The sequence below is a fragment of the Mesoplodon mirus genome (assembly GCF_964341445.2).
Source record: "Mesoplodon mirus genome assembly, chromosome: 5".
NCBI lineage: Eukaryota > Metazoa > Chordata > Mammalia > Artiodactyla > Ziphiidae > Mesoplodon > Mesoplodon mirus.
The window spans coordinates 126,915,765-126,934,838 of record NC_138980.1 but is presented as its reverse complement, the minus strand read 5'-3'; the positions used below and the strand labels follow the sequence as shown (position 1 = coordinate 126,934,838).

General features: G+C 34.7%; 1 protein-coding gene across 1 annotated transcript in view; it reads left to right on the top strand.

Annotated features, from left to right (window-relative positions):
• The window catches only part of FCHO2 (FCH and mu domain containing endocytic adaptor 2), a 115,158-nt gene that overhangs the window by 77,767 nt on the left and 18,317 nt on the right, over positions 1-19,074 (top strand). The window contains exons 17-22 of the mRNA XM_082620477.1: positions 954-1,048; positions 6,602-6,705; positions 9,460-9,586; positions 13,861-13,972; positions 17,482-17,637; positions 18,170-18,302. Of these exons, the coding sequence (XP_082476603.1) occupies positions 954-1,048; positions 6,602-6,705; positions 9,460-9,586; positions 13,861-13,972; positions 17,482-17,637; positions 18,170-18,302 (727 nt within the window). The remainder of the gene's footprint in view (positions 1-953; positions 1,049-6,601; positions 6,706-9,459; positions 9,587-13,860; positions 13,973-17,481; positions 17,638-18,169; positions 18,303-19,074) is intronic.

Below are 19,074 nucleotides of genomic sequence, written 5' to 3'. Positions count from 1 at the left end.
AAGATGGGGTGGCAAAGTTCAGGTGCTCAAGATCCTAGAGATTAAGCATCTTAAAAGGGTATGACTCAAATGAAAAAGAGAAACATTTATGTTTGTATTAAAGTAAAGAGCCAAGAGTTGAATCCTGAGAGTAACTAGTTTGAAGGATTCCAAGAGGTCAGTGGAAGAAAATCTTTGGTTATGCAGCACATTGAGTTTTTTGAAATGAGAATGTTCATGCTCTTGATATTGTCCATAGTCTTGGTAACCTCTCATAAAGAGACATGTATGACCCATACATTTTGCTAGACCACCTTAGTGGCCCAGGTAGTGGATTACCTAGGGAGAATTCCTCCTATGCATGATCTACTGCAGTGATCAGACCTTTGAAAGTTTGTATAGAGTCGTTTATATACATGGAGCTTAAGCCACCATCCAAAGTACTTAAAAAGTACTTTGAAAAAAATCCTTTACCCTTTTTCTTCATCTTTGATAATAAGTATGGCCTTATAAAAATTCTGTCTGATTTCATATCACTTAAGAAATTTTCTGTCCAAGACTGGGCTCCAGATGTGAATTAGCACATCTGATGGTGCCATAGAACTAATTAGCTATGTGTCCTTAGGCAGCTCATATAGACTCTCCATGCTGCTTTTCATTTGTAAAACTGAAATTATTTCTATTCTGACAGCCCCTATGTTTATTAGAATATAACAAGATTTAATCAGTGGGGATTAATCTACTCTCCTTTGCAAACTTAATGTTATTGTGGGTTCTGCTTATAGCAGTTGACAAATATCAGTTTATTAAACCTGCTAATTAAGTTCTTCACATATTCAATCATATGTGAAGCACAATGTCCAACTCTTTAATCATATATATTGAGCTTTCTATGAAATAAAGATAAGTTACTATATTTTATACTAATAAAATACTCATTTGCTAAAATCCTTATTTTTAAAATGTTATGGTAGGAAAGGGACCAGTGATTTACTTGCTTGGGACCCCCTGTTTGGACCATCTCTTGATTCATCTTCTTCAACTTCACTAACTTCATCATCATCATCAGGTAAACATATATATAGATATATATTATTTTTTTTTGTAACTGTAAAGGAATGCAGTAGTTACTTTTTTCTAATTGATTTATCCATTACTTGTATGTTGTACTTAATGATCAAAAATTTAACTTGTCCTCTGATCATATTGCCATATAAAAGTGATTTTATACTGATGTTGTTAACTTACCTTAAAGACCATACGGCTTTAACAATAAAAATTCATCAAACACCAACTTTTTTTCCCTTAATATATTTATTTCTAGGCATCATTCCTATGTCAATGCCCAAATAATAACTTTTATTATTCAACTTCATAGATGTGCATTAATACAACCAGTCCATTCTTGATGGACATTCAGGTTGCATCTAGTTTTTAGTATTATGGACATCCATAAATACAGCAGATTTTATGCACATCTCATATCCTTATAATAATTTATTAATACAAGATTTATGAGTCACAAGATATGCCCATTGTTACTTTTTGCCAAACTGCTTTCCAGAAAGGCTTTAGCACTTCCCAACATGAAAGAACTTTATGAATCTGTTTTAGTTGTTCTTTTGGCAAGAATATATTAAATTTTTCTTTTCTTCAAAATATGAAATCCCACTAGTCAACCATCAAAGCATGTTTAATAAAACTGCTTGTTCAAAAAAGGAAAATAAAATCACTTTAAGTTGATCTTCAGCCTTCTTGGGGATTTCAGAAATGCCGTGCAGTACTTGGGGTTAAGGGAATGCTGGAATGGTGGGGAGAGAACTTGAATTGAGTTCTTGCTGTGTCTTTGCTGGGATCTATGCACGTTCTGTTTGATTTCATCTCATTAACTGCTGCATGAAGTCCTTTTTATTGTCCCTGTTTTATAAATGGAAAAAGTAAAGCTGAGAGAGATCAGGAACTTCTCTAACACCACATAACTAGGAAATGAAGCATGGATTCAAACCTGGATCTTACTAATTCCAAAATCTTTGTTCAATTCATCATACTCTGGCAGATTAACAAAACAATAAGCCATGTTGAAACATTTTACTGTTAACAATAAAATAAACACTAGTATTTAAAATTGGACTGTTTAGAAACTAATGTTTTAAAAAGAAATTATAAATGGATTTTAGGCAACCTTAAACTGAAACAATTGGGAGTTTTGAACAGCAAGAAGCAGTCATTAGGTAATTGCACGTATTCTGAAGTGGCATTATAGCCTTTTTCAGTTGGCATTTGTTTACTATTTAGTTTTAGGAAACTAATCTTACTAATAGATTTTATAAGTAAAATAATTGTATAGGAAAAACTGAAGTCATATTAAGGTCTCTTTTTTTGTTTAGTAAAAATGTCAGAATACTGTTTTGTTCTGTTTTTAGAATGGAGAAGGTCCTAATTTTAATTTTGTTAATATTTTATGAATTGGTTTTATTAATCTTTAATAAAAATTTTCACATTGTTATCACAGAGGTTTTAGTTACATAGAAATTTCTTCATAACTCCACCCTTTGTTTCTATTTTCTTCAGCACAATCTCCTTCTTTTCAAAAAAGTGCTCTCTTTTCCTCTTGCTACCTATCTAAAGAATGTTTTGCCCATATCACTTTCAACTTCAGGTAAAAAAATGATAGTTTCATTTAGTTGTCATTTGATGTTTAGTAGGTAGGGAGTGATAAAACTTTTTTGTTTTTTGCTTACTTTAAAATTTATTTTGGTATGCCTTTTAAAAACTTCCTATTAAGTCTAAAAAATGTCAGATTATTTTGCCCTTCAAAGAATGTTAGTGACGTTGAAAAGAGACATTCTGCTGTGTGGTAATTATTATTAAGTCTTCACTTGGACAGAATATAATTATTGATAAAAATGATGAATACATTAAGATGATTCTCCTGTTTTGTAAGACTGACCCTAAGTGAAATTGTGAAATAGTCATTTTCTCTTAAATTTTCTTTAATTTTCTTAAATTTTCACCGCTTTTTACAGTGCATGTCTCCCTTAACATCATCTACACTGGTACCATTTTCACATTTTAGAAATGGCCAGGTTGTCAGATTATTCCCTGCTCTCCTTTGTCCCTTTCAGAATCTTAATTCATTAATCACTCCATCTCAGCTAAACCAGTCTAAGAAAATAATTCCTATCAGTAACTAATATGTTAAACCTTTCAGTGTTGTTATATGTTTAAGAAGCATGCTTAAAGTTTGGTACAGAAGTATTTTCAGTTGCTTCTTCAAATAAACATATATGTACAATTTACATATACATAAATTATATATGATAAAGTATGTGTATGTAAAATTTAATGTAAATAGCTCATATCTTCCTTCCCTTCGAGAAGTGCTAGTATAGACCATTTCTTCTCTACCCATGGGTTAATTGAGCACTTGTGCTCAAAATTATCTGTTGAAAAATATTAGGCTGGTTTTTTATATTAACTCCAACACTGATTTAGTCTATCTTCCTATGACAGTTTTAAGTTTTATCACTAGTCAGGCACTTTGTTGAGGAACACATGTACCCAGCGGCATCACTTTGACACCTTGTCAAACCTCTTTAGACTTTTACTGACTGTTAGCATTACCTTTTGCTACTCTGAAAATCAGGAATAATTCTGGCTTTATATATTTTTGGACCTTAAATTTTACTCATACATATTTTAAGTTTCTTATTCTCATAATTATTTTCCTCAGTTAATATAAGTTTGAGCTCATGCTCTTGTTCCATGTATTATTAAATCTTTCTAGTTTTGAGTAATTAAAATAATATTAACCTGAAATAAGAACTATTTGGCTCTGCAGATTGATATTTTAGTTTTAGAATTTTCCTGTTGCTTCTAGTTTTCAGTTTCTTTCTCCTTCTTCCGCTGACCTTAGTGAACAGAATAGGAACTCTGCTTTTCTCTCCCAAACTGATTTGTCTGAGGGTGTGATAATTGGTTCTTTACTTGAAACCAGGTCAGATTTGGGGTCTAGAAAACCCATTACCAGGCTTTTCCACCAACCCTCTCTGCTATCCTGCTGTAACGACACCACCAGCGAGCACAATAAGTTTCCTTTTTCTTCATGGTTGCAGAGTCAGTGGGTTTCCTTTACTGATGAACTTGTTAAAATTACTGACTCCAGTGGAGCTCAGACGGCATTCCAGAGATTGCATTATAAAGCTGAAAATACCTTTGGGTTCCCTGGTGCTTTGGATGAGAGATTTTTCCAACAGCTGCATCTCTGAGGATCAGCGTGACCTTTGCCATGTTAAATGTTCTGAAAAGCTACTGACAGAAGAAGCTAGCAATGCTGCTGGTTTTTCTTCTGCATCCTCATCATTGCTACTGTATCCTAGATTAGTCTGTGCCTTTATTCAGATGAAGGGTGGTATGGGAAACATGCTTTATCTGTTCCCCTTAGGTAGTGTCAGAGAGCAGATGTAGGTTAGCTCTTTTTGCCTGTGTTTTATACTTTACAGGTCACTTCATGGTCTTGAAATACTGCATCTAGTGGACATCTATTTGAAGTGAGCACCACCACCACCACAAAACACAATTAAGATACTTAAACCTGTGAACAGTTGTAGTCATCTCCTTCAGAGGCTTCTAGAAGCAGTATCTAATTGGCATGTGGAGATAGATTTGTTTATAATTTATAAATTTATTACTGTAATTAATGGATTCATTTATAAACAGTGATATTAATGAGCATTGTTATTACTTTTTCTCAAAAAGCAAATTCTGATTATTTGAAGAAGGTGAACTTAACACTTCTACCAGGCTTGGATTGAGTCAATCTAAATGCCATTTGGACAGGCCACTTGATTAGTAATGAAGCTTCAGGTGTAAGTCTCTACCATGTTAAGCCCCCTCACAAGCTTGAAATAACTTGAGTATTGGTCAGTGCTGGTTTCATTGATAATGAACTATTGTTAAAGTAAATATGTCATAGCACAGGGAAGTGTAACAGTCTTCAGGTTAGTGTGCATTTCTTCCAATGTACAGCTTAAAGTAGGGGTGCAGCATGAAAGAACTGGTGCTGACTGGAAGAAGGCAGCAGCCTTAGAATCTAAACCTGATTTCTTATCAGGTTTTTACTGTTTTCTTCAAGCAACCTGAACGGTGCTTGCATCTTTTATCTCTTCATATGATCTGCTTTCTAGATGATTCCATACCCCCATGCATTTGCTTTCACTCCGGTGTGACTACCTTTTACTTTAGGTCTCTTCCTACCACCTCCATGCTCCTTCCTTTCACTCCTCCATTGCTGACCAAGGATCCTCAGCTTTACTGTTTGTTTCCCCATGTACATACTTAGGCCCATTCTTATATTTTTAACTTTGCACATCTGTAAACTTACAGAACTTACTGAAACATATTTCTTCACACCCATATTATATTCTTCAATCTGAATTATAGACATCTTTTAGAATGGACCAAAAGAATTTGAGGATCATTTTAATTAATTTAAAGATCATTTAAATGTATTTGCTTCTACACTCTTGCTTTGATTATGTTAATACATGTGTGACTTTTCATGATATACACTTGAATTTCACTCATTAATTTCTACCATGCTGAGAGGTTTTTTTTGTTTGTTTTTATTTATTTTTGGCGGCGTTGGGTATTTGTTGCTGCGCGTGGGCTTTCTCTAGTTGTGGCAGGCAGGGGCTACTCTTCGTTGCAGCGTGCGGGCTTCTCATTGCAGTGGCTTCTCTTGTTGCGGAGCATGGGCCCTAGGCGCGTGGGCTTCAGTAGTTGTGGCATGCGGGCTCAGTAGTTGTGGCTCGCAGGCCTTGTTGCACCGTGGCATGTGGGCTCTTCCTGGACCAGGGCTTGAACCTGTGTCCCCTGTATTGGCAGGCGGATTCCTAACCACTGCACCACCAGGGAAGTCCCTGGAGAGTTATTTTTAATTAGGAATACTGAGGTTAGTATTTCTGGTTTTTAAAATTGCAACATTTGCAAATAGTGTTAAAAAACATTGAACACTAAATTTATGTAGGAATTACAAAGTCAATATATGATTTTCTATATTTACCAAAAATTAATTATAGTGATTTGTGGAAATTTTTTTTGTAAGCTATAAAAATATGTTTGATTGTCACTAAAAAATGGCACAGTGTGTTTCAACTTAACAGTGAGATTACAAGTTTAATTAAGGTAAATGTTTTTATTTAGAGTTCATGTTATTATTTTGAAGATGTTGCTTCAAAGGCTTGGTCTTGTAAATAACTGTAAAGTAGAAGTATTGGCAATAAACTAAAGACCTTAGGCCTTAAACTGGTTTATTTTCACCAGCTTACTTATTAGATTTAATTTTTATATGTATAAATAATTGAAACAGGAATACAATTTATATTATGTCAGTTTTATTGAAAAGTTAATATTTTTTTCAGGAATATTATTGGTAGCTTCGAAAAAAGCATGCTTGATACATTCATAGCATTTCACAAATAGCTATAATTACATTTTAAAGAAAAAGAACTTCTGAAAAATGAGCTTTGAATCCTAATAGTTTCTCTGTAATAGAATGTTTTTATCTAGGGATTGGTACATACTAATGATTTTCTTCAAATTCTCTTTTTCCACCCACCAGCCAGGCCCACAACTCCTCTTTCTGTAGGCACCATTGTCCCACCTCCAAGGCCTGCTTCCAGACCAAAGCTTACTTCAGGAAAACTCAGTGGGATTAATGAAATAGTATGTACTCAGGTGTTTTTTTTAAAATTATAACTGTTTTGATTTAAGATGCAAATGATATTTCTCTGTATGTCCCTTTACTGCTAAATGCTTGGAATTTTCTACTCAAGTCTTCAAAGTACAGAAGAGTTTTCCCTGCTGATACTTCCTTCACTTCCCCATATTATCTCAGTGATCATACCTGTGGAGCAAGACGGTTGTTCAGGAGGAAAGAGATTTCCTGAGAAAGTTAGCACATTATAAAAATACAATTCAGTACCCATTGTTTCATAATTAAGAAGCAATTTTCATATAATTTTGCTTAAAGTCAAATATTAAGGAAAAAATGGTGGCCTGTTCTTAGACCTAGAAGTATAATGCCAGGGGAGTCCTGGTGGGCATCTAGTCCAGCTTTCTTTATTTTATACATAAGCAATCTGGAGTTCACATCACTTAATTGACTTGTAAAAGTACACATTGCTTAAAAAAAGAAAAAGGCATTGGTCTTCGAAAGTTGTCAGATAATGAAAGAAAATATATGGGTTCTATTCAGAGTCAGGCTCTCCCAAACCAGTCTTCTTTCCTTCAATCTGTTCTGGTTTACTTTTGTCTTTCACTTGCCAGTTTAATTGCCAGAATTAAAATTCTAAATGTCAAGCTTAATCTTTTTCCCCTGATATACATCTACAGTGGTACACCTATAATCCACGTGGTTGAATGTTTTAGCTGAATCTACAAGACTCTTCATAAAGTTGACTCAACAACCTGCATTACCATACTAACTGTCCAGTTTTCTCCTCTTTGCAACCTAGGTTCCAGCCACTTGAAACTTTCCACTGTTCCCCAAACACATCATGCTCTTTTATGTGTCCATGTCTCTTTCGTACTCCCTCTTGTCTGAAATGCCCCTCAATTTTCTATGTAGGAAACTGCTCTCTTTAAGCCCCTGCTACATATCACCACCTAGGTGAAGCCCTCTGTGATGGTTACTCCTCCTCTCCACCCCACAGTGGACTTAATCATCCTCTGTCATTCTCTTCCTTTACCCGTACACTTGCTCATGTTTCTTTTAGTACATCGATCACATTGTATATAAAGTTGACCCACAGTCAGTTTTCCGTATCTGTGGGTTCCACATCCACAGATTAAAAATATTGGGGAGGTGACATCCAGAAAGTTCCAAAAAGCAAAACTTGAATTTGCCACACACTAGCAACTGTTTACATAGCATTTGCATTGCATGTACAACTTTTTACATAGAATTTACGTTGTATTAGGTATTGTAAGTAATCTAGAGATGATTTAAAGTGTAAGGGATGACTGTACTTTTTTTTTTTTTTTAACGACTGTACCTTTTTTGTGTGTGCTTCCTTCACTGGACTATGCTTTAGCCAATTTCATATCCTTACTACTTTGCTAATGCCTTAATACTTTACATAATGCCTGTCACCTCATGTCCTTTACCACCTCCATCTGTATATTTCCACAGCCACATTTTACACCTTGCTGTGTTTTTCAACCTGCTGTCCATAATAATGAGTCATCCAAAAGCCATTCTCTGGAACTAATACTTTAAAAATAATTAATTGGGGGCACAAGGGTTTACTAAGTGTAAAATATTTGGGGCAGTATAATCTAACTTTTTTATAAAAGTGTATATCTATAAATTTATATTCATGCGATGTAGAGTTGAATAATTTTAGTGTATGAATGCTTATAGGGTTTTGTTGGTTGTTTTTCACCTTCTGTTTTTCATGTTCCTCAAATAGATGGGGACAGAAACAGTGTCTAATTCACTGCTTTGTATCTAGTACCCATGACCTGACACAGTATAGGCACTAAATAAATATTGCATTTACTTATAACTCTTGGAAAAGGTTGTCTTTAATTAGGCTCAATATTCCATATTTTAAAAATGAAACACCTCAGGAAATGTTGCTAATGTATTATTGGAACAATTAGGAATTTGGAAGGAAAAAACCATTCACCAAAGTAAAAGATAAATGAATTGGAATCATATTTTTCATATTTGTTTTTATTTTTAACCAGAAAAGTGGGAAGACAGTAGAATTAAGATTTTCTCAAACCTCTGAATGGGGTAAACTTTCTCAGTGAGGAAGCATTACAATGAATTATAAGGAAAATGTGCACAGATTTGTAAATGCCAAAAGTAAAGCAATATGTAGGAAGAAAATATTTGCATCAAATAAAGAAAAGGGTTAGGGAAAGCTCAGATAATACTAAGACCTCCCCAAACTAAATCAGGCAAAGCTAACAGACAACTCATAAAAGAGAAATGCCAATTTTATTTTTATCTACGGAATTAGCTAAAAGTTTTTAAATTTTATTATTTTTCCTTCTTCTAAGGCTCATCTATTCATTGCTGGCAAGAGTGCAGAGAAATATTCTCATATATTTATAGGCAGTAGGGTAAAGTGAATTACCCAAATGGGAAGCAGTTTGGCGCTATGTATGAAAAGCCTTCATAATGTTTAACAGTTTAACTTCTGAGAATCTATCTTAAGCATACTTTTTGAAATACAGAAAAAGTTTTATATACAAAGATTCTCTTGACGGCATTATTTTAAAATAGCCTTTTCAGCTTTTAATATATTCTTGAAAATGATTTGACCTAGGCATCTCTAACTGTGAGTTTTAAGAAACACAATAAATTTGGTTTAGTATTTTAAAATTAATGTTCCTGATACCTAAAAATCTTTTCTGATAACTGGGGAATTGTTTTAGCATTTTGGTAAATGACATTTTGTTTTTAAGCCCAGGCCATTCAGCCCACCTATAACTTCAAATACCAGCCCACCTCCTGCTGCTCCGTTAGCCCGGGCAGAAAGTTCTTCCTCTATCTCATCTTCTGCGTCACTGAGTGCTGCCAATACTCCAGTAGGTAAGTGATTATCATAAATTACATGCAAAATTTAACATCCAGAATATGATCAGGCTGAGGGTAGTGAAGAATTAAGCATTAGACATTTTGGTTTTCTGGAAACACACCTGGCATTATCAAACTAGCCACATTTTCCTTTTCTCTTTCACATTCTATATGATCTGAATAGAGAATTTTAACCATGATTAGCACTGTTAAGAATGCATCAAATGTATAAACTACTGACCAATATAAATAGTTGAAGGCAGAATATGATGCAGTACTTTCTACTGTGAATTGGTACTTACATTCCTAAGAAAATTTCTTTTAAAAACAACTGATTCAGTGAAAGGAAGGGGTTTTGTGCTTGCAGTGTGGTCCTGGGAACTGCAGCATCTGTCTGTATCACCTGGGAACTTACTAGAAATGCAGACCTTTTAAATCAGAAACTCTGGAGTGGGGCTAGCAATCTTTGAACAGGCTTTCTAGGCAATTCTGATGCATGTTGAGTTTAAGAATCCCAGCCCTAATTAAGCTGATTTAATTATACCAAATTTGATTTGTCAAAACTCACGGAGAAATGGGTCTTTTGTATGTAGCCATTGTAAAAACGGCATGAGTGGTATAGGCTAAAATGAGATAAATGATTTGATTTCTAAATGTCTGAACATGATGTTACCATCTTATTTTATATACTTTTGTGAACATACTGTTTTTTCCATCTTCTGACTTTATGTAAACAATATATTCAATAAGTCTTTTTGTTTGCTGTAACAAGCACCTTATTCTTACATTTTGTTTGTATATGTGGTTTTGTTACCTTTTGTTTCCACAGAATCTGTATTTTAATCATAAAGAACATAGATGGGTCCTGTTAGAAATCCGGCAGGTCTGGGTAACCAAAATTGCTTTAGTTGTTTCCCATTATCTCCAGATTATTCAGAACGTTTTCTATTTGTGATGGAAACTTTAATTTTGATTAAGTTAGTACATATTTGTTTGTAGTTTGGGCCAGTGCTGGCAATAGGAGAATGACAAGTAGGTGACAGTGATGATGCAGGCAGGATGTGATGTAATGTGGATTTTATACGACAAAGTTTCTTTAAATCTTCCTAAAAATTTCTTTCTTTATTGTGATGTTTATTCAGTTCCCTGTTTAGATTTAAGTTTTTGATTCTTCTTGTTCTTGAAAGTATTTTCTTTTCCTGCAATATTTTGTTTTATTTAAATATGATAGAAGATGATAATTTGATTGGGACACTCTCTGAAATTGAAAAGCACTGTGAGACTTCACAAGGTATTGTATCGAAAGCAGATGTATGTGTTAACTAATGACCCTAAAGTGTATCTAAAATAGTCTGTTATCTAATTTTTCCTTTTCCAGCAATTTATGGTGTCTCAGAAATCAAGAATAACTCTAAGGTTTAACTATCTCAATTTTGTACTAATTATGTCCAGTTTCTATACAGGATCCATTGATAGCAGTGGATAAATTATAAAAACATACATTATTTTTGCATTATCTTCCATCTCCCTCCTGCTCTTCTCTCCTTAACATTAAGAAATATCAACAAATCTTACGTCTAAAGCTATTAGAAGCAGAGAAAAAGTGATTAGGAAAGAACCAGAAAGAATATGTCAGTTAAAAAAAAAAGAAACTATAATATAAAAACCACAAAGCAAAGGCTGTCAATCATACGAAAACCATTCATACAGTGAGCTGAAGTTAGAAGCAAAGAGGTAGGAAATAGCTGGGAGTGAGTCCCTGTTTTTTACTCCTGAGCTGAAAGGAATTCCACAAAAATATTCACTGATTGTTACAAAGGTAGGTACCCTTTATTTCAGCTTTATGTCTCTGCATTTTCAAAACATACACAATTGTAAATATGCAACAATTAAACCAAAATTAGAGTGCATACTATCCTTATAAAGAAGAACATCCAAGGAATTTATTATTTCCAAAAAATGAGTTATTCTGAATAATATAGTATACATTTAGACTGTTTTAGGGACTTAAGCACATATTTCCTGTGTCAAACATTTTTTTGAAGGATGCATATACAATATGATCTTGGAAACAAAAATGGAATATACAAAAGGGGATATGCCAAAATGTTAAGTGGATTTTGAGTTTTTTTCCTAACTCTCCAATACTTTTTTCTTCTTGCCAATATTTCAGTAACAGGCTTAACAATTTACAGGGAAACTATTACAAGAATTCTCATTTTATATGCCCAAATTGGATAATTGAAAAGAATAACTTTGTAGGTTTCTTTTGATTTTTAATGTCAAAGTACTAGCAGACATTAATGTTACCCATGACTGTGTGTAGATATCCACTTGTGTAGGTTACCTAAGGGAAAAGATTAATTTCAGATTTAAGAGCATAGAATTTTCTCTAATAAAAGATTATTATAGCCTTCATCTTTCTCTGAAAATATGCTTTCCTGAATTTCTAGTGACCCTAGTATAGAATATATTTTTTAAAAAATTGAACTAATTTAGATTTACAGTGAAAATTTCCCACTGCACAAACATGTATTTGCATAGTTGTAATCACATATCCTAGAAACTACTGCCTCTTGATCAAGCCCTTAGCTTTCATTTAATTATCTCTCACCTGATCCAAACTTGAATCCCTGCCAAGTCATTTTTCTTTTCAATCCAGGATTCACTCTGTGTTCAGTGATCTTACAAAATGAAAAACACAATCATGTTTCTTTTAAACATTTTCAGTGGCTTTTAGTGCCAATAGGATAAAATTAAAGGTCTTCCGTGTCCTGATCTGGGTTATAAACACTTCTCCAGACACATTTTCATGTCCTTTCATTGTTGCAGCCCATCACCCACAAAGTATGTTCCCGCTTTGCAGAAAAAACTACTTGTGGTTCAAAAAGGCACCATTTCTTTCATGCCTCTTTGGCAAAGTGTCTGGCATATATTGGTGGTTAGTAGATACTAGCTGTTGTGATTTTGTGAATACATTTTATTATTGAGTTTATTTTCATATGAAATTTTAAGTTGTCTTGTTTGGGAGAGTTTACTTTTCCCAGTGGCCTAGAAACAGCAGTTCCTGTTTCCGTGTATTTTTAATCACTGAGTCATTTTTTTTTTTAACTATGAAGAACCTTCTAAATCAGAATTCTTCAAAATCTTGAACAGTACAGAATCTCCTGGCCTCTAAATGTAACAAAGGCTCTTTCTCACTATTTGTAGGAGCCCAGGTTTAGTTGTGAGGCAAAGAAAGCTAGTACTGATTTTTGTTAGAATTAATAATACTCTAGGTATCTCAAAAGTAACTCACATCTGAAATAAAAATATCTGATGGCTATGAACATGGTGTAACATTTATGTAACAAAAAACATACATTCAAATTTCAGAGATAAATGAATAACCTAGGTCAACATATTTTTCTTTAAATAAGAATGAATAATCATAACTACCCAATTGATTTATTTTTACAAAATTTCATCATATATTGTATGTTAAATGAAATGCTCCACTTTCCAATCGATAACAATAATGGTAAGGCATAAATGGAGAGAGTACATTTGTAAAGAAAAAAAAGGCAATGCACTATTTTAAGGGATTTGTCTGTTATGAAATAAACCAGATACTTTTAGGTTTTAAAAAACACCTGAACATATACAGTAAATTTGTTAACATTTTATTACGCTTTTAAAACACTGCTCTTTCTATGATTTAATTCTAAAGGTATCATACTGAGTTAACTTTATGTCAGGAATGTTACCTCAAAATGATGTTATTAGTCATATTTATCTAGGAAGGGTAATATGGGAATATAATACAAGCATAAGACAAAGAAGAGGTAAAGGAGAATTACAGTAATAATGAGTAGTGCATGATTACATTACACTGGTCATTTAGAAATAGCTAATGTATAGAAATACCTTAAATAGAAAAATCCAGTTTAATGACCTTACGTATGTGAATTAGCAGAACCTGAAAGAATTTAATATCTGAATGGTTTTGAAGCCATATTTTAGTAATTTTAGCTCTTCAGGTGAAGGGCTTTTTCCTTCTGACATTCCTTAACCCAACCCTTCTTTGTCATTCTGTTTAAAATTGAAGTCACTGTGACATATTTTCCTGATTTGTTTTTATTTGTCCAACTTGTTTTATGCTCCATTTTTAAACCAGATTTATACTTGGGGCATCTTTGAAACCAGTAATAGAGTCACTTGTGACAAGCTAATATTTTGAGTCTACTCTGTCTTGGTATTTAATAAATATCTTTCTATAGGATTTAACAAATGAATTGTATTTATTCTAGGTGTGTCACGAGGTCCCAGTCCTGTCAGCCTTGGAAATCAGGACACCTTACCTGTGGCAGTCGCCCTTACAGAATCTGTTAATGCCTACTTTAAAGGGGCAGATCCCACCAAGTTAGTTTTTAAAAGATACGTGTGTATGTGTGTGTGTGTTTCAGAGGCAGGGGGCTTGGTGGTAAATTTTAAGAGTTACATTTTGATTCTCTATTAGAGTTTTCTATTACTTGTTTACCTGCTTTTTGCTATCAATTATAGTCATTTAGATATTGTCTTTCAAATTTTAAGAAGTCACTATTATCAGTAGTGATGGCTTTTTTCTAAGTTTATGTACGTTTTTGCCCAGGCTTTATGACCAATATGACACATCTGTTGTTTGACATGTCCGTAGAACAGGATTGTGGCAGCTGATCTGATGGGGATAGAACTCTGAATCTTGGCCTAATGTTTATCTTTGGTGAAAGTGTGATGTTTGCAAGAGAGACCTAGAGTGCATGTCTATTACAGGAGACTCTTGAAGGGTTGGTTTAACCTCCTTCTATTAAGAAGATGATCTTTGGGTGAATGACCACCCTTATTTTTCTTACTTTTTTTTGAATTTTATTTTATTTTTTCATACAGCAGGTTCTTATTAGTTATTTATCTTATACATATTAGTGTATATATGTCAATCCCAATCTCCCAATTCATCCCACCACCACCACCCCACCCTTACTTTTCATGTATAACATTATTCATTCATTAAATATTTGAGTGCTTAATATGTGTAAGACTGTTATAAGCTTGCATTGTTGTGAAAGTTTCTTAGTTTTCACTTGAGGTAATGCAAGCTCTGTAGAGAAGAACTTCTGTTTACTAAAGTACCTTCAGCACTTACAACAGAGTCTTACACATAGTAAAAAGCGCTCAAATATTTGATGAATGAATAATGTTACTTAGGAAAAGGAGAGGTATTGATACATGCTATGAAGAAAAATAAACCAGGGTAAGGGGATAGACAGTTACAACAGAGGGCTACTATTTTAGATAGAATGATCAGTGAAAGCCTTTTTGAGGTTGTTTTTGAAAGACATTGTGGGAGGAGCAAGCCATGCAGATAGGTGAGTGAAGAGCATTCCAGTAAGTGTAAGGGACTGAGGTAGAAGCATGCTTGGCATAGTCAAGAAACAGCAAAGAGAACCATGTCACTGAGTAGGAGTAAACAAGGAAGAAAGTAGTCAAAGATAAGTCCACAGAGGGAACAGATCAGTCTGGGCATTGTGGACCATGATAAGGAGTTTGGAATTTATTGTGGGTGAGGTGGGAAGCAAGTAGAGGCTTTTGAGTAGAGGAGTGATGAGGTTACTTATGTTTTTGAAGTAGCACTCTGCCTGCTATATGGAGAATAAACTAGAAGGAGCCAGAGTAGATGCAGAGAGAAAGGGTTAACCACTGAAGTCCAGGTGAGAGCTGATGGTGACTTGTATAAGGGTATTAGCAGAAGAGATCGTGAGTAGTAATGAGATTCTGAATGTATTTTGAAAACAGAGTTGTCAAGATTTGTTGAGGGAGTAGATTGTTAAATTTGAAGTACTTATTAAGACAACTTAGTGGGGATGTTGAGTTGATGATAGTTGAATACATGATTCTGGAGTTCAGAGATAGATAGATAGGTCCAGGCTAAAATATTTGGTAGTCATTAATTTGTACATGATACTTAAAGCCTGGGGCATTAGGGTGTAGAGAAGAGATCTGATGAGAACTTAAGTCCTGGCCCCCTTCAGTGTTTAAAAACAGGAGGATGAGAATCATCCAGCAATGGAGTTTGGGACAGCAAGCAACAAGAGAGGTGAGAAGAGAGCCAGTAGAGCAGAGTCCCAGAAACTAAGTGAATAAACCCTTTCATGAAAGAAGGTGTGAAGCTGTATCTGATGCTATCATCAGGTCAAGAAAAATGGATCGTTAACCACATGAAGGTCATTAATGACCTTCACAAGAGTAGCTCTAGTAGACTGCTTCGAGGGCGCTCAGGAGCAGGAGATGATGCAAATATAGACAACTGTATTTGGAGAGCGCAAATGTTAGGCAATTCTTTTAGGGTATTTTGCTCTAAGTAGAAGCAGAGAAACAGGGTGGTAGCAGGAGAGAGATGGGAGAATCAGAGGAGGCCTTTATTAATTTTAGTTTTTGGGTTTTTTAAAGATGATATACATTTCAATACGCTAATGGGAAAAATACAATATTTATGGAAAAAACTGAATGTGCAGGAAAGGGGACAATTGCATGAGTGAAGTCCTTCAGTATGTAAGAGGAGATGTGCTTCAGTACAGTTAACCTTAGGGGCATAGACTGGTTATCTGTTGAAACAGGAGGGAAGGCAGAAGGTATGGATGCCTTTAGAGTCAGGGAGATTAGGATTTTAGTAGTGAGAGTATGAGGAAGTTCTTTTCTGATTTCATTTCATCTGTAAAATTTAAAGGAAAGTCGTTGACTTCAGGTGGGGGAGGGAATTTTGCAGGTTAGAGTTAGAGGAGAAAGGAGAAGGTATGAAAAGAGCTAGGGAATGTAGTAGAATTTCCAGGTAATACTAAGGGGGCCCAACTGAGAGTTTTGGCTATATCATTATATGTTTTTCTCTAGTCATGTTCAGCCATATAGATGTAGGTGAGGAGCTGGATTTAGCTAAGACTTTGTTTTGCCAAAGAAGCATAGTCAAGTGAGAGAGAACCAAGGGGAGGGTTTATGCAAAGGAGTATGTATATTGATGGACCATGAAGTCCCAAGATAGGGGGAAATGAGGATATGAAGGAAGAGTGAAGATTAGTGAAAAAGGTGGTAGGAACAATGGATTATGGAGGTTTTTGATGAGATTGGAGATGCAGTACTAGACAGAATGAGTTGGAGAAGTAAGAAGAGACTATCCGATGAGTGGGGAATCTGAGATGATGGAGGGACTGAAGTATGGCTGAGGTAGGCTGGAAGGCAGGATCATTGAAGGCAAGGGGCTGAAGAACTAGGTGACCAAGGTGTTGAAAGGATTATCTGTGTGGATATTGAAATCACTACAAATTTATGATAGGAGTAGTTGGGCAGAGACAAACTGACAGTGGGCCAGGAGCTCTAATTTTCAGAAAATGAAAGGGAATGTTGAAGATGACTTGGAGGGTTGGGATAGCGAGTAGCATAATCTGATGGTGTGAGTTTCAGATGAAGCTGGTGGTTTTTCAGAAGGAAGAAGGAATATAGAGTTGTAAGAGGCAATGAGAAGCAAGGAGGACATCTACCACTGCCACCATCAGGCCCAGTGCTTTGTGGTGTTTGGAGGAAAAATAGCTACAGCTGGGGTCAGTGTTACCAGGGAAACAATGTCCTTATGAGACAGCCAGGGATGGCTTTGGCAAACAAGTGAAGGAGTATTATCAGTGTGCTTCCATTTGTGTTTGGAATTTAATTCTAGGGAAAACTAGTGTTAGATGAATATATCATTTCACATAGAATCATTTTTTATAATTGAAAAAATAATTCATGGTAATTATGATAAAAGGTTATATATATAAATAAAGCCCTTTTAAAACTAAATATGCTTTAAGTGGAGGTTAAAATGCCTTATTTAAACTATTTAAATTTTTCAAAATGCCTACTTTCAGGTGTATTGTGAAGATCACTGGTGACATGACAATATCATTTCCAAGTGGAGTTATTAAAGTCTTCACTAGTAATCCATCCCCAGCTGTGCTCTGCTTCAGGGTGAAAAATATCAACAGACTAGAACAAATTCTTCCAAATGCACAACTTGTGTTCAGGTTTGTGTACTTTTCAGTTTTTTTTTAAATTTTTTGGCCACACTGGGGGGCAATATGGAGTCGTAGTTCCCTGACTAGGGATCGAACCTGTACCCCTGTGGTGGAAGTTCACAGTCTTAACCGTTGCACCACCAGGGAAATCCCCAGGTTGGTATACTTTTGTTTTGAAGGTGAAATTTCTTTTTAAGAAATTCTTTCTTTCTTCTTCAAAGCAACAGAAATTCAGTTTGAAGACAACATCACAATTGTTTATTATGATTAAATAGGATTCCGCTGTCTTTGTGGTTTGTGCTAGCGGTGGCAGTAGCCATTGTTAAATCCTTCTCTACTGTACATCTTCTCATCTTTTAGGCAGCTTTCTGCTATGCTGCATTCTTTATCCCCTAAGTTTAGTTTTACTTCATCCCATCTTTTGGTTCATTTCTACTGGTCTTTGCCAGGTCACCAAATTACTACAGAGAGGCATAGGATAAAGATAAATAAATAAATATGAAATAATAAATAATAATGAAAATATTTCTTATACATACAGTGATCCATCACAATGTGATTCTAACACAAAAGATTTTTGGATGAACATGCAAGCTCTTACTATCTACCTCAAGAAGCTATCAGAGCAAAATCCAGCTGCTTCTTATTATAATGTAGATGTATTAAAGTATCAGGTGAGTGTCATATTATAAAAATCCTTAATTAAAATATTAACAAACAGAATCTTGCATATCATTAAATGAATAATATGTCATGGCCAAATGAAGTTCATTCGAGCAATGCAAGGATGTTTCAGAATCAAAAAATCTGTTAATAAGCCTATGGAGATTTTGGCCAATGTGATCAAATCCACCATCTATCTATTACCAATTAAAATACTGAGCAAATATAAATATATGAATGTCCTTCACCTGAAAAGACCAGCATATCAGTCTTAATAATGAAATACCTAAAGCATCGAAAGTCAGGAAAGTCATTATTCCTGTTAGTGTATAAGGTTTTTCTGGATGTGTTAGTACAGTTAGACAGGAGAATAAAATAAGTGGTGATAAGTATTGGAAAGGAAGATATAAAAATAATATTAATTACAGGTGACATTTTTGGAAAACTCAAGAGAATCAACTGAAAAACTGATGCAGGAGAATTTAGCAAAGTGGTCATTTAAAAAATTAATACAAAAATTAATGGCTTTCAAAACAACCAGTTAGGAAAACTAATGGAGAAAGATATTCACAATAAAAAAACTAATTAGAGCTGGAGAGGTAGTCCAAGATGGTATAGGAAGATCCTGATCTCACCTTCTCCCATGGATACACCAACATGGCGTATATACAGATACATGTGGAACAATTCCCTCTGAAAGGGACCTGAAAGATAGCTAAACAGGGCCTCCCTGGTGGCGCAGTGGTTGAGAGTCCGCCTGCCGATGCAGGGGATACGGGTTCG